General features: G+C 44.8%; 1 protein-coding gene across 2 annotated transcripts in view; it reads right to left on the bottom strand.

Moving 5' to 3' along the window:
• Positions 1-17241, bottom strand: part of LOC111979475 (A-type potassium channel modulatory protein DPP6) — a 139359-nt gene that overhangs the window by 79416 nt on the left and 42702 nt on the right. The window contains exon 1 of one of the 2 annotated variants that reach the window (XM_070448857.1): positions 9857-9954. The exons of the other annotated variant lie outside the window; for it this stretch is intronic. Coding sequence (XP_070304958.1) covers positions 9857-9898 — 42 coding nt within the window. The 5' untranslated portion in view covers positions 9899-9954. Of the gene's footprint in view, positions 1-9856; positions 9955-17241 lie in introns of those variants that run through there. 2 annotated transcript variants of the gene reach the window in all.

The following is a 17241-nucleotide window of genomic DNA, read 5'->3' as shown; positions in this document are numbered from 1 at the left end:
GCTTCACCAGCATGTCGTCCCATGTCATCAAATCCCAGTGCCTTCCAGCATGTCAGTCCATGATCAGTCGATCACAGTGCGTACCGCCAGCATGGTCAGTCCCATGAATCGGGTCACATCACGACGTGTTGCCTGCCCCAGCATGTCAGATCCATGAGTCAGTCATATCCACCAGTGCTACGCAGCATGTCAGGTCCATGATTAGTTCACTCCGACAGTGCTAGCCGCAGCATGTAGTCATGTCAGTACCAATTCACAGTTGCCGCGCAGTAGTCAGCCATTGATCAGGATCTCCAACAGTGCTGCGCCATCATAGTGATGCCTACTCCGTCGCTGTGAGATCACCAAGGGAAGGCACACAGCTTGCATGTTGGTCACAAGCATTAAAAACGTATGATCATTTAATGATCCAATCTACATGAGGGATAATTACCACTTATTTCATGACACAGGCAGTTCAGCTATTGATGCAGAAACGGAGAACATACTACGGTAATATCACCATAAAGAGCAGGATTACATTAAGAGTCCTGGTTGAAATTGTTTTTCCACTTCCATTTACAATGACATGCATTCACCTCATGCATGACCTGCATTCAAATGATATGACTCGACTAAAGTGGGCCATCTAAACACGTAAGGTGGGAATTGGATGGTCATACTGATTAGTAATGTGTCTGGAATTCCTGTCCAGGAGATAAGTCCGTAGCTCCTGTAACGGTGTCTCTGTCTGGTCTTAACTTTCCTAGAGTTGATAGGGATAAAACTGTCTAGCGAATGTTTACATAAAGAGCCATGTACGTGGTAACTGATGACCAGACTGTACAGGGTCATTAAGAGAACAGACAGGAGGAGTAGTGCGGGGGAGAGGAGATAAAGGCCATGCCAGCGGTGTGAATAGCTGGTCATTATCATCATCTGCTCTCGCTCACTCCACTGACATCACAGTCCAAAGGGTATCTGTACCGCACACTTGTAACGCGCCGATACTGACCTGTCCTGACTCGGTACCAGTACCCCCTGTATATAGCCTCGTTATATTACTTTATTGTGTTACTTTTTATTTTATATTTTTTACTTTAGTTTATTTAGTAAATATTTTCTTAACTCTATTTCTTGAACTGCATTGTTGGTTAAGGGCTTGTAAGTAAGCATTTCACGGTAAGTTCTACACCTGTTGATTTCGGTGGATGTGACAAATAACATTTGATTTGATTTGATCGGTCTTATACAATCCAGGTTGCAGACAACAACCACTTTAAACCATCTATGGCCAAACACACTATGCACTTTCTGTGACAGAAACAGCGTTGAGGGCTATCTTAAAGGACAGATTAGACCTATTGGCTTGTATGTTAAAGGTGTGTGTGCGTGGATGTTTGTACTCATGCTCATGGACAAAATAATTGCTGTATAAAGAACTCACCAACTCAATGCACAACTGCAGCCCACTCATGTAACACACAGAGTGTGCCTTCAAGCATTCCCTGAATTAGACCCTGTGGATCAATGAGGTAGTTGTGAAGCGTCTCAAGGTTCCGATGCTGTGGCTGCAGGAAAAACAACCTGTTCCCACGGTAACCACCAGACTAGGCCAGTCGTCTGACAAATCCAGGCATAGTTGACAGTCTGTCACGTTCCCTACGCCCTTTGGCGTCACTCCATCTGGCCGTCACTGACCGCCCCCTCGCCCGACCTTCCCTGGCTGTTTGGATTTTCACACCGCGCACCTTCACTTTACAATTGGCAGCACGCAAAACACCCTCCTGAGCTGCCGCTCCATTCCAATTTACCATGTGCATATTAGCAGAGTGAAAGCACTGAGCAGCTCCATATCCCATCCACAGCTCTTCTGTTCTACACCTTGGCAGGGGTATACCGGTACCCCCTGCATATATCCTCATTATTGTTCTTTTATTGTGTTATTTTTTACTTTAGTTTATTTGGTAAATATTTTCTTAACTCTTTCTTGAACTGCATTGTTGGTTAGGGGCTTGTAAGTAAGCATTTCACGGTAAGGTCTACACTTGTTGTATTCAGCGCATGTGACAAATAAAGTTTGATTTGATTTTAAAGTCTGAGAGAGAACGTTAAACTAGCGAGATGGGGGAGGATGGGGGAGGATTGGCACAGTTCATCACAGTTAATCTGTATTCTAAAAGGTCGTCCATTCAGTGCTGTAAAAACATGCAGTTCCATCTGTCATGTAATAATGAGAGGGAGAGAAGTTTYGAAAAGAGAGTTTGAGAGCCTTTCTCATCGCTCAGTAATTACAGAAAGGTAATTAACAAGTCTATGGCTCCTTCATCAAGCTCATTATCTCATTTTTACCATCAGGGGCATTTCGCAGGGAAATCATTAATCTGCCACGAATGTCTGTGTCTCATACACTCATATGTGCATGCACACACAGTCACATACGTGTATATACAGTACACGCGCACAGACACGCACAGTATGTGCGCACACAAGTATGTACTGGCGCACACATACACGCACGCAAAATGCACACATACATGCAAACAAACACACGCACAGTGCTAATATCCAATGGTCATTTCATTGAGTAGATTTTTTGTCACCTTGTGTGTAATTGCATGACTTTTTGTACAGTAGGCCTATATGAGAGTTTGATGTGAGAGTGCCTTTAGGTACAAAGCAACTTTTACAAAGCTTTGTGTRTGTTCAGTTGTGGAGTGAAACATTTTGGTCTGATGATTGCAGCTTTACACTGTTACAGAGGGCYCTGCTCACCCATTTGTAGTCTCTAGTCCCCATAATAAACCAACACAGGCTTGGAGCCCGACTGCATAATCTCTCACTGGTTTTGTTTACTTATGTTATGACTCCAATGATGGCTCCTTCGTCTCGTGCTTCTCTCCTATCCTCACCTAGCGTGGGGAAAGCCAGGAGCAGACAGAGAAATGTGCCATCTCTTCCATCTCAGTTATGAATATTTCATCATATAAACTTTTGTGGAATAGTTTAGTTACAAGGGAAAAAGACCCAAGAGGACCTCTTAGCAATTTACTGCAAAGTAATCAAGAAATAAACAGTTGTTGTTTTGTCCAAATGGGTATTAAGGGTATTAACCAAAACAGATCAATCAAATTGAAGGCAATCAAACTCTTAAACTCAAATCTGGACAGAAGAAACATCACTAAATCACTGTAGCTTTAATGTTGAGTGCATTAAAAGCAAAGAAGAGGTTTTCCAAATAACATGAACAAGTGTTTCAGAAGCAAAACACCAAGAATTCCAAAGACACCTGGGGCCTGTTCAGCATGGTGCAACGTTACAAAACGGTCAGATAGAAATGTACTGTGTAGAACACATATGTTTGTCTTTCAGGTAGAATAGGGAATCGTCTCGGTCAGCTCTATTCTCTACATTGCTACCGGCAACATTTAAACGGTAGTCCTCGCAGCAAAAAACTGTATCCAAAGGTAAAACGATCTGCAACATTCACCTCACTAAATCCACCCCTGATCCACACACTCTCTTCATCATGACTCAGCACTCATTAAAGGGCCATTAACCCATCTGCTGTTATAGTGACATAAACCAGACTTATGGGCCTCATCAACCTTATTCCTCCCCATCAACTGCTTACAATAGTGCCGTAAAACATGAATGAAGCCAAAGGACCTTTAAAATCAAAGCTATTTATTGGCAAGTAGTTTCCATGGTAATCTAGCATGGAGTGAGCACAACAACAGCAATAAAATATGAATGAATAGTAACAGGGGGCTTTGCAGTGGCAGGTCAAGGATATAATACATTATCTACAGCAGAAAAACATTGCCTGTCAAACGTAGCATTCCAAACCTGACAATGACCATAGGAGTTGTCAAGACAGCACAAACAGATCTCGGACCAGGCTAAAAGAACGTGCAGCCCTTCAGGAATAAGATGAAATCCAGGTGAGACTCAAGGAGCAGAAAGTTCTTGATCAATCTTAAAACACAAGTTAACAGAGCCTGGTTCGTGTCTGTATGTGAGGGGAAATGAAGCTAAATATATCCTGGGGCAGAGTCAAGGGCATGACAAAGAATATATCCATATAAAATGTCCTCCGTAATTACTGTTCAACGAGAGGAAGGAGCATGGTCAAGGATTACCATAGAACCCAACATAGGGTTGGGCATAAAGGAGAATCGGTGTAGGCAAATTCAACAGTGTAGACTAAGTATTATATCAGATTTATATCCTTTTWAAAAAAGTATTATCTCTGTGTGAAGTTTTGAGAGCCTCTCTCACATTCGTACTCAGCTCTCTCATTCAGTCAGGGGCGCAACTTTGGTTTTAGAAGTGGAGGGGACAAATATATATATACAGTGGGGCAAAAAAGTATTTAGTCAGCCACCAATTGTGCAAGTTCTCCCACTTAAAAAGATGAGAGAGGCCTKTAATTTTCATCATAGGTACACTTCAACTATGACAGACAAAAAGAGAAAARAAATCCAGAAAATCACATTGTAGGATTTTTTATGAATTTATTTGCAAATTATGGTGGAAAATAAGTATTTGGTCAATAACAAAAGTTTATCTCAATACTTTGTCATTGCCAACAAAGGGTATATAACAGAGGTCAAACGTTTTCTGTAAGTCTTCACAAGGTTTTCACACACTGTTGCTGGTATTTTGGCCCATTCCTCCATGCAGATCTCCTCTAGAGCAGTAATGTTTTGGGGCTGTTGCTGGGCAACAGGACTTTCACTCCTCCAAAGATTTCTTGGGGTTGAGATCTGGAGACTGGCTAGGCACTCCAGGACCTTGAAATGCTTCTTCGAAGCCCTCCTTCGTTGCCGGGCGGTGTGTTTGGGATCATTGTCATGCTGAAAGACCCAGCCACGTTTCATCTTCAATGCCTTGCTGATGGAAGGAGGTTTTCACTCAAAATCTCACGATACATGGCCCATTCATTCTTTCCTTTACATGGATCAGTCGTCCTGGTCCTTTGCAGAAAACAGCCCAAAGCATGATGTTTCCACCCCATGCTTCACAGTAGGTATGGTGTTTCACTCCTCCTCTCTACATTCTCCCTCTCTGTCTCTGCTGCTAAAGCCAATTTCTACCACTCTAAATTCCAAGCATCTGCCTCTAACCCTAGGAAGCTCTTTGCCACCTTCTCCTCCTCCTGAATCCTCCTCCCCCTCCTCCCCCTCCTCCTCTCTGCTGATGACTTCGTCAACCATTTTGAAAAGAAGGTCGACGACATCCGATCTCGTTTGCTAAGTCAAACGACACCGCTGGTTCTGCTCACACTGCCCTACCCTGTGCTTTGCCTCTTTCTCCCTCTCCTCCAGATGAAATCTCGCATCTTGTGACGGCCGGCCGCCCAACAACCTGCCGCTTGACCCTATCCCCTCCTCTCTTCTCCAGACCATTTCCGGAGACCTTCTCCTTACCTCACCTCGCTCATCAACTCATCCTTGACCGCTGGCTACGTCCCTTCCGTCTTCAAGAGAGCGAGAGTTGCACCCCTTCTGAAAAAAACCTACACTCGATCCTCCGATTCAACAACTACAGACCAGTATCCCTTCTTTCTTTTCTCTCCAAAACTCTTGAACGTGCCGTCCTTGGCCAGCTCTCCTGCTATCTCTTCCAGAATGACCTTCTTGATCCAAATCAGTCAGGTTTCAAGACTAGTCATTCAACTGAGACTGCTCTTCTCTTGTGTCACGGAGGCGCTCCGCACTGCTAAAGCAACTCTCTCTCCTCTGCTCTCATCCTTCTAGCCTATCGCTGCCTTTGATACGTGAACCCATCAGATCCTCCTCTCCACCTCTCCGAGCTGGGCATCTCCGCGCGGCCCACGCTTGGATTGCGTCCTACTGACAGGTCGTCCTACCAGGTGGCGTGGCGAGAATCTGTCTCCGCACCACGTGCTCTCACCACTGGTGTCCCCAGGGCTCTGTCCTAGCCCTCTCCTATTCTCGCTATACACCAAGTCACTTGGCTCTGTCATATCCTCACATGGTCTCTCCTATCATTGCTATGCAGACGACACACAATTAATCTTCTCCTTTCCCTCTGATAACCAGGTGGGTGAATCGCATCTCTGCATGTCTGGCAGACATATCAGTGTGGATGACGGATCACCACCTCAAGTGAACCTCGGCAAGACGGAGCTGCTCTTCCTCCGGGGAAGGACTGCCCGTTCCATGATCTCGCCATCAGGTTGACAACTCCAATTGTGTCCTCCTCCAGAGTGCTAAGACCTTGGCGTGATCTGGACAACACCTGTCGTTCTCACTAACATCAAGCGGTGACCCGTTCTGTAGGTCATGCTCTAACACATTCGGCAGAGTACGACCCTGCCTCACGCAGGAAGCGGCGGCAGGTCCTAATCAGGCACTTGTCATCTCCGTCTGGATAACTGCAACTCGCTGTTGGCTGGGCTCCCTGCCTGTGCCATTAAACCCCTACAACTCATCCAGAACGCCGCAGGCCCGTCTGGTGTTCAACTTTCCCAAGTTCTCTCACGTCACCCCCGCTCCCGCTCTCGTCCACTGGTTCCTGTTGAAGTCGCATCCGCTACAAGACATGGTGCTTGCCTACGGAGCTGGTGAGGGGAACGGCACTCCGTACCTTCAGGCTCTGATCAGGCCCCTACACCCAACAAGGGCACTGCGTTCATCCACCTCTGGCCTGCTCGCTCCTTACCTCTGAGGAAGTACAGTTCCCGCTCAGCGCAGTCAAAACTGTTCGCTGCTCCTGGCACCCCAATGGTGGAACAAACTCCCTCACGACGCCAGGTCAGCGGAGTCAATCACCACCTTCCGGAGACACCTGAACCCCCACCTTTTAAGGAATACCTAGGATAGGATAAAGTAATCCTTCTAAACCCCCCCCTTAAAGAGTTAGATGCACTATTGTAAAGTGGTTGGTTCCACTGGATATCATAAGGTGAATGCACCAATTTGTAAGTCGCTCTGGATAAGAGCGTCTGCTAAATGACTTAAATGTAAATGTAAATGTGTTCTTTGGATGCAACTCAGCATTCAATGTCCTCCAAACCGACGAGTTGAGTTTTTACCCAAAACGTTTTATTTTGGTTTTCATCTGACCATATGACATTCTCCCAATCTTCTTTGGATCATCCAAATGCTCTCTATCAAACTTCAGACGGGCCTGGACATGTACTGGCTTAAGCAGGGGGACACGTCTGGCACTGCAGGATTTGAGTCCTGGCGGCGTAGTGTGTTACTGATGGTAGCTTTGTTACTTTGGTCCCAGCTCTCTGTAGGTCATTCACTAGGTCCCCTGTGTGGTTCTGGGATTTTTGATCACGTTCTTGTGATCAATTTTGGCCCAACGGGGTGAGATCTTGCGTGGAGCCCAGATGAGGGAGATTATCAGTGGTCTTGTATGTCTTCTATTTCCTAATAATTGCTCCAAGTTGATTTCTTCAAACCAAGCTGCTTACCTATTGCAGATTCAGTCTTCCCAGCCTGGTACAGGTCTACAATTTTGTTTCTGGTGTCGTTTGACAGCTCTTTGGTTTGGCATAGTGGAGTTTGGAGTGTGACTGTTTGAGGTTTGTGGAAAGGTGTCTTTTATACTGATAACAAGTTCAAACAGGTGCCGAGTGAGTGGAGGACAGAGGAGCTCTTAAAGAGAAGTTACAGGTCTGTGAGCGCCAGAAATCTTGCTTGTTTGTAGGTGACCAAATACTTATTTCCACCATAATTTGCAAATAAATTCATAAAAAATCTACAATGTGATTTTCGGATTTTTTCCCTCATTTTGTCTGTCATAGTTGAAGTGTACCTATGAATGAACTTTCAGCCTCTCTCATCTTTTTAAGTGGGAGAACTTGCACAATTGGTGGCTGACTAAATACTTTTTTGCCCCACTGTATATATATATATTTTTTAATAAACACTCCAAACAGCCTACCCGACTGCTCTGAGGCGTCTGCATGGTCCTAAAGCACACCATTGACTCGTTTTGTATCATATTCCAATGATAAAACTGTGGGGGACAAAAATGCAATATCAGAATGTGGGGCGGACATGTCCCGTCCCCGTCCCCAGTGAAAGTTGCGCCCCTGCATTCAGTAGTAACATTACCTCTTCTCTACAGACCTAACGAAAACACCCCCAAACACACACACAAACATGACGCAAATAATGTTTCACAGAACAAAGACAATCCCACTTGTGAACATCAATGAGACACACAGCATCGTGGCAAAGCCACATCTCTCAGGAGCTTGGACATATACATATGAAATGTTCAGTCATATCACAATATCAAAGCAACAGAGATGACAAAACCCTGGGATGTTGCACTGGAAATACCAACAGATCAGTATCAGCACAGAGCTATATTAACATGAGGTGATCAAAATTACAGAGGATACAGTCTCCATACATGAGTCCTCACCGCACCTTGTTGGCCTGAGTTTGGCCAGCCTATTTTGGCCAATCGCCTGCTGACTTTCATATCTGCACAGGACTGGTAGTGTATGTCGAGGAGCAGCCAATAGTTTTACAGTTTGGTCAGGTACAGTTGAATCACAAATGAGGCAATATGAGGTCCATGCACTCTGGCAAAATATGGAACAGCTCTTAGCACCAAGAGACCTTCATTGGAATAGTAATACAATATTAATCAGGCGAAAGCAGTAGACTAAGCATTGTAAATGTATTAGGATATGCATGAGAGGATTTCCAATGGTTGAAAAAAACGAAATGGTATTACAAAGGATGAGAAGGTTTAATTCACTTGGAGTCATAATAAACATAAAGCTTTACTACCTACTTTGAGCTGGGGTGTCATCATTACTCTCTAATCATTACTCCAAATATTCTGGTTTGCAACAAAAACCAGAGTTGTTATTGGACAGATTCAGGTAGGTCCCTCTCTGTTTGCTGAATCTGTCCAATTGAAACACTAGGAATGTTTTGCAACTGTTTGGAGTAGTGATTATACCCCTGCTGACTATGCATGTTAAGGTATTATCGAAGAGAAGCACATTACAGAAACGTGATTGTTAACCACAACTTATACCCATGGACAAGGTCCATTATGATACACTGTACATTACTACCCACTTAATGGATCCTTCGCTGTAAGTGTCCTTTGGGGAATTTCAAAACTGTAAAACTATATTTGTGAGAAGGCTGGGGGCTCTGAAATGTCCCCACTCTGTCTCTTCTAGCTTATATGGCAGGGCATTTTTCAAATAAAAACACGTTTTTCTAATGGTAAACATCAGGTAAGAATTGTTCTTAGTACTGTTTTTCTTTTCAAGCAAAGAAGATTATTTGGACAACATAACGACTCCTTTTATGCTAGCTTCTCTATACAATACCTTTGTGCCCACCTAGCTTTGAATTTCAGCAATAAGGCCATCTGTGTTGCTACAACAGTAAATACCCAGCCCCTATTATCTCGGCTGGGGAAGCATTGTTTTTAATTACTGTGCAACTTGTTTCTGGAATGTGCAGCAGAATTGTTTACATTCCATTTATTTTATGTGCAATAAAATATAGAGAAGTGTACCAAAGCTCATTTGTTGGAGAACCATATCTCTTCAAAGTGAGAATGAACAAACACCTGAAAGGTTTGACTGAGGGAAGAGGATAGATCACACTGACAAATGTCTCAACTATCTGAGACAGTTAATAGCAAGTCATAACACCCATACTTCAACCAATATACTAACAATCTTGGTAATACATCAAGCTAACACAAAATCAGGCCAACATTATGTTCCCAAATCCAACCAAATCCATCTACAAAGCCCTAAATATCATAGAAATAAAAATCTAGGAACATCAAAGTTGTCAAAGCTATAAATTCACACCAAGAACAAATGTACAAGTAGAGAGGCCAAACTCACCTTCCACACTCTTTCCACTCTGGATAACTTGCGAGTTTTCATTCCAAGTGTTAAGAAGGGCTGTTAGCATGAGCCAGAGACTGAGCAGAGTGATATGGACTGGCTGAGTGAAGCTGAGTCAAGATCTGTCCATAGTGGAGACACACCTTAGCCCATCATGGTGAGAGCCTTCATACACTCAGCAATTCAGCATAAATCCCCAAGCCTCACATTAAAAAACTGAGTGTATGTGTGTGTGTGTGTGTGTGTGTGTGTGTGTGTGTGTGTGTGTGTGTGTGCATAACCGTGTGGGTGTGCTAGAGAGTATGTTTGTATCAGTCCAGCCTTAGCTCAGCAAGACACCGAGACACAGCCCTCATTTCTCAAGTGTAGACAAGCATCATCGTAAGGACCCCTCTTGAGCTAGCCAACAGCGGCTAGAATGTGACACCGCTCCTATCAACTAAAGCGTCAGGTCAGTATACAGAGGGACTCTACAGTATAAGATAGACTAGCTGTCTGATGGCTATGAATGGCCTCACACACACACACACACACACACCACACCACACACAACAAAACACACACACACACACACACACACACACACACAACACACACACACCACCACACACACACACACACACAACACATCACACACAATGCTGAAACACAACACTATGGGAGTCTATGGGACATAGCCAGCCAGCCAGCCCAGCAGCCATGCAGGCTCTCAGCTAGCATCATCTCTTTCACAACAATCAGCACTAAGTCACTTACCAGGGCCATTATCTCACTCTCCCCATTCAGCCAGGATCAGCATAACACTCCACACCACACCACACAGCAACAGCCCAACCACTTTACAGCTGCTCTATACCCTCTGTGGGCTGGGATGTTTATCCTTTCTGCTTACGTGTCCCTCTCCTTCTCATCTACCAGGGGGAATTCACCCGAACTCCGGGGTCGGCCGTCTCGCACTCACCGTTTATGAATGCAATTAAATAATGGTCCATACTGAGCTAGGTTTAGCTAGGCTCAGTGGTGGCTGTTTGTGTCTGAATGGGTTTAATAGAAATGCATTGGTACTGTATTGTCAGTATAGTTGTACATCCTGTACAAGGTAGAATAGGACGACTAGTCTTTCTCAATCACCACGGATTACCAACACAACACTGTGATTGCTATCAGTGTGAATAAAAATGTAACTTTCCCATTGTAAGAGTCTGACATGTTCTGATATGTTACTTTATTCTTTATGAGTGTAGCATTTAGTGAAGTAAGGATTCATCCAGACATGATATAACTGTTCACTTCAAATTAGAGTAATGAAACGGCTCTACTCAATAAAGAGTTGTTTCACACTGAGACTCGACAGTCCTCTGGTCCAAGCACCGCTCCATTACCCACACACTAACTTGCCAGTTGTTCACAACCAATGTTCCCTCWAATTTTTTGGGGCACTTAGCAAATTTCAGGTCTGCTGAGCGCAAACTGAAACATTGTTAAAATTCTGTGCAACTTCCAGGGAATGTTTACTGTGAACACTAAGGCTGTACCTGCTTTAAGTTATAGTTTCAGACAGTGGGCAAGTGGGCTACTGTGGCTATTTGATCCTAATGTAGGACTACCAGAGTGGCCTACCATCAAAAACAATGGAGAAAATGCATTCCATAACATTTTAACATGGAAATAGCTGTTCTATCATTCAGCCTACAGTAGCAGCCAATGTGTGGTGTTCAATGTACACCTACATTACATGAGACTTTTGAAAAAAACATACCATGCTTGACATTAACCTGTTTATCCACTTGTCCTTCGAACAAGGAGGTGACTGGACATTGTGTTGTTTGATGCAAGAATCCACATTCATTATTTCCATACCATTACTACAGAGAATCAAAGTATGCTACCAAATAAAATAAAATAAAAATTGTCACATACACATGGTTAGCAGATGTTAAACAATGTCACATTTATATGTTTACAAACTCTAGATTACTCATCTCATATGTATATACTGTACTCTACACCATCCACTGCATCTTGCCATCTTGATGTAATGTATCTGTAAAAGTTTGTGAGTGTTTTTGGTGACAAGCCAAATTTCTTCAGCCTCCTGAGGTTGAAAAAGCGCTGCTGTGCCTTCTTCACCACGCTGTCTGTGTGGGTGGACCATTTCCGTTTGTCCGTGATGTGTACGCCGAGGAACTTAAAACGTTCTACCCTCTCCACTACTGTCCCGTTAATGTGGATAGGGGGGTGCTCCCTCTGCTGTTTCCTGAAGTCCACGATCATCTCCTTTGTTTTGTTGACGTTGAGTGTGAGGTTATTTTCCTGACACCACACTCTGAGGGCCCTCACCTCCTCCCTGTAGGCCATCTCGTCGTTGTTGGTAATCAAGCCTACCACTGTAGTGTCGTCTGCAAACTTGATGATTGAGGAGTTGGAGGCGTGCATGGCCACGCAGTCGTGGGTGAACAGGGAGTACAGGAGAGGGCTSAGAACGCACCCTTGTGGGGCCCCAGTGTTGAGGATCAGCGGGGTGGAGATGTTGTTACCTACCCTCACCACCTGGGGGCGGCCCGTCAGGAAGTCCAGGACCCAGTTGCACAGGGCGGGGTCGAGACCCAGGGTCTCGAGCTTGATGACGAGTTTGGAGGATACTATGGTGTTAAATGCTGAGCTGTAGTCGATGAACAGCATTCCCACATAGGTATTCCTCTTGTCCAGATGGGTTAGGGCAGTGTGCAGTGTGATTGCGATTGTGTCGTCTGTGGACCTGTTGGGCGGTAGGCAAATTGGAGTGGGTCTAGGGTGTCAGGTAGGGTGGAGGCGATATGGTCCTTGACTAGTCTCTCAAAGCACTTCAGGATGACAGAAGTGAGTGCTACGGGGCGGTAGTCATTTAGCTCAGTTACCTTAGCTTTCTTGGGAACAGGAACAATGGTGGCCCTCTTGAAGCATGTGGGGGACACCAGACTGGGATAAGGATTGATTGAATATGTCCGTAAACACACCAGCCAGCTGGTCTGCGCATGCTCTGAGGACGCAGCTGGGGATGCCGTCTGGGCCTGCAGCCTTGCGAGGGTTGACACGTTTAAATGTTTTGCTCACGTCGGCTGCAGTGAAGGAGAGCCCGCAGGTTTTGGTAGCGGGCCGTGCCAGTGGCACTGTAGTGTCCTCAAAGCGAGCAAAGAAGTTGTTTCGTCTGTCTGGGAGCAAGACATCCTGGTCCGCGACGGGGTTGGTTTTCCTTTTATCTCGTGTCTGAGCAGTTGAATTGCGACTCCACTTTGTCTCTATACTGACGCTTAGCTTGTTTGATTGCCTTGCGGAGRGAATAGCTACACTGTTTGTATTCGGTCATGTTTCCGGTCAACTTGACCTGATTAAAAGCAGTGGTTCGCTCTTTCAGTTTTGCGTGAATGCTGCCATCAATCCACGGCTTCTGGTTTGGGAATGTTTTAATAGACGCTGTGGGTACAACATCGCCGATGCACTTGCTAATAAACCCGTTCACCGAATCAGCGTATACATCAATGTTGTTGTTCGTCGCAATGCGGAACATATCCCAGTCTACGTGATCGAAGCGATCTTGAAGCGTGGAATCCGATTGGTTGGACCAGTGTTGAACAGACCTGAGCGCGGGAGCTTCCTRTTTTAGTTTCTGTCTATAGACAGGGAGCAACAAAATGGAGTCGTGGTCAGCTTTTCCGAAAGGAGGGCGGGGGAGGGCCTTATATGCGTCGCGGAAGAAAGAATAACAATGGTTGCACAATTGCAACCAAGAACAACCCTGGTTGCACAATTGATATGCTGATAGAATTTAGGGAGCCTTGTTTTCAGATTAGCCTTGTTAAAATCCCCAGCTACAATAAATGCAGCCTCAGGATATGTGGTTTCCAGTTTACATAGAGTCAAATGAAGATCGTTCAGGGCCATCGATGTGTCTGCTTGGGGGGGATATATATGCGGCTGTGATTATAATCGAAGAGAATTCTCTAGGTAGATAATGCGGTCGGCATTTGATTGTGAGGAATTCTAAGTCAGGTGAACAGAAGGACTTGAGTTCCTGTATGTTGTTATGATCACACCACGTCTCGTTAATCATAAGGCATACACCTCCGCCCTTCTTCTTACCAGAAAGATGCTTGTTTCTGTCGGCGCGATGCGTGAGGAAACCAGCTGGCTGTACCGACTCCGATTGTTGTCAAGAGACTGGACATTGGCGAGTAGTATGCTCGGGAGCGGTGYGCGATGTGGCCGTTTATGGAGCCTGACCAGAAGACCGCTCCATCTGCCCCTTCTACGGCGTCGTTGTTTTGGGTCGCCGGCTGGGATCCGATCCATTGTCCTGGGTGGTGGGCAAAACAGAGGATCCGCTTCGGGAAAGTCGTATTCCTGGTCGTAATGTTGGTGAGTTGATGTTGCTCTTATATCCAATAGTTCCTCCCGACTGTATGTAATAAAACCTAAGATTACCTGGGGTAACAATGTAAGAAATAACACATAAAAAAACAACATACTGCATAGTTTCGTAGGAACGCGAAGCGAGGCGGCCATCTCTGTCAGTGCCTCTGCCTATTGGCTACTTAGCTTACTCAAGCCTGCCTCAAAATGCAACACCGCCACTTTAAGACATAMAAAAAAGCTCTTTACCGGACTCGCGTTTCAAAGATGCCTAGAAATGTAGACGTTTTGTGCTATTGATGGACGCAATTACCTATAACTGGGCTAATAACTTACTAAATAGCCAAGAATATGAACAAATGTGCACACGTGAATACATTCAGCTTGTGCTTTGATCTCAAAACAAGGGATATAGTCCCGACCATTCATATTGTAAATACAGTCCAGTTCAAAGTGAATGGCACAAATCAATATATGGCAATGGACTATTTGCATATAGGCCTACTGCAGCTCTGATTGGTTATGGTGCACAGGTCTGTGGAGTCCGGGCCTGAGTTGTGCCTGTCAATGCAATAGAATCCTACCCTGATGCGCTCTGACTACAACAAAATKTATTGCATAGTTTGTTTTGTTTCGGTATGTTGTATTGAAAGTGGCTAATATTGCATTGATTTGATCACAATTCCCACAGTAAAGGGAAACATTGATAGTGTTAATGGGGAAAACTCTAGAAAGTTGAGTGGAGTTCAATCTCGTGCGTCTCTCCGCGGCCTGATATTTCTTCTGCCGGGGAGCTGCACACCTGTGCACCCGAGCAAATCAAATCAAAGTGTATTTGTCACGTGCGCCAAATACAACAGGTGTAGACCTTACAGTGAAATGCTTACTTACAGGCTCTAACCAATAGTGCAAAAAAGGTATTAGATGAACAATAGGTAAGTAAAGAAATAAAACCAACAGTAAAAAGACAGTGAAAAACAGTAGCGAGGCTACATATAGACACTGGTTAGTCAGGCTGATTGAGGTAGTATGTACATGTAGATATGGTTAAAGTGACTATGCATATATGATGAACAGAGAGTAGCAGTAGCGTAAAGAGGGGGTGGTGGGTGGCGGGACACAATGCAGATAGCCCGGTTAGCCAATGTGCGGGAGCACTGGTTGGTCGGCCCAATTAAGGTAGTATGTACATATGTACATGAATATATAGTTAAAGTGACTATGCATATACTATAAACAGAGAGTAGCAGCAGCGTAAAAGAGGGGTGGGGGGGGAACACAATGCAAATAGTCCGGGTAGCCATTTGATTACCTGTTCAGGAGTCTTATTATTTGGCTTGAGTGTAAAAACTGTTGAGAAGCCTTTTGGTTCTAGACTTGGCACTCTGGTACCACTTGCCATGTGGTAGTAGAGAGAACAGTCTATGACTGAGGTGGCTGGGGTCATTGACCATTTTTAGGGCCTTCCTCTGACACCGCCTGGTATAGAGGTCCTGGATGGCAGGCAGCTTAGCACCAGTGATGTACTGGGCCGTACACACTACCCTCTGTAGTGCCTTGTATTCGGAGGCCGAGCAATTGCCGTACCAGGCAGTGATTCAACCAGTCAGGATGCTCTCGATGTTGCAGCTGTAGAACTTTTTGAGGATCTCAGGACCCATGCCAAATCTTTATAGTTTCCTGAGGGGTAATAGGCTTTGTCGTGCCCTCTTCACGACTGTCTTGGTGTGTTTGGACCATTCTAGTTTGTTGTTGATGTGGACACCAAGGAACTTGAAGCTCTCAACCTGCTCCACTACAGCCCTGTCGATGAGAATGGGGGCGTGCTCGGTCCTCCTTTTCCTGTAGTCCACAATCATCTCCTTAGTCTTGGTTACGTTGAGGGATAGGTTGTTATTCTGGCACCACCCGACCAGGTCTCTGACCTCCTCCCTATAGGCTGTCTCGTCGTTGTCGGTGATCAGGCCTACCACTGTTGTGTCGTCTGCAAACTTAATGATGGTGTTGGAGTCGTGCCTTGGTTACAAGCCAGTTCGACACATCATTGGAACCAAACAGGTTAAAAAAAATGTAATCTGGTCCCATGCTATCAACACAGACTTATTTTGTATGGAAATTGACCATAATGCCATTCAGTATGAGTGCAAGCTTGGGAGATTCAGATTGACACATCCGGCAATAGGGTTACTGCATTCCCATGATTTGACAACCAATCTGGAGCGCAGGATGAAAATCAATCATTTCAGATCTGTTTCCTGTCTCAGTGGGCCTCACTCTGCGGATTCCAGAATGGGAAATCACAGTTCTTAGTTCCGAGTTCCATCTCTCCCCACCAACTCTCCCCTAACACGAGGCATTCATTATCTACTCTATATCTCTCTCACCCCTTTCAATGTGCAGGGAAAAGCAATCTGCTCTGCTGTCCTACGAGTTGTGGGGTCTATGACTACATGAAGCTCTGCTGCTGCCTGGGAGGGTGAACAGGGGCTGAAGAGAAAACAGAGCAACCACAAGGAGGATGCACAGTTGAAGTCGGAAGTTTACATAGTCATTAAAACTTGTTTTTCAACCACTCCACAAATGTCTTGTTAACAAACTATAGTTTTGTCAAGTCGTTTAGGATATTTACTTTGTGCATGACACAAGTCATTTTTCCAACAATTGTTTACAGAGATTATTTCACTTATAATTCACTGTATCACAATTTCAGTGGGTCAGATGTTTACATACACTAAGTTGACTGTGCCTTTAAACAGCTTGGAAAATTCCAGAAAATGATGTCGTACAACGTTGTGTACTACTCCCTTCACAGAACAGCGCAACTGTCTCTAACCAGAATAGAAAGAGGAGTGGGAACGTACAATGCTGTGCTCTACCTGTCAGGTTTTGGCCAGGACTGTTCAGGTTTTGTTCACTAGATGTCCCCCTTGCACCTTTTTTGTACCTTTGTTTTTTCTTGCCCTAATTATTGTTTGCACCTGTAAAGTCAATTC

Source organism: Salvelinus sp. IW2-2015, linkage group LG19 (assembly GCF_002910315.2).
Source record: "Salvelinus sp. IW2-2015 linkage group LG19, ASM291031v2, whole genome shotgun sequence".
Lineage (NCBI taxonomy): Eukaryota > Metazoa > Chordata > Actinopteri > Salmoniformes > Salmonidae > Salvelinus > Salvelinus sp. IW2-2015.
Note: the sequence above shows the minus strand (reverse complement) of the source record. Positions and strands in the feature narration are given on the sequence as shown.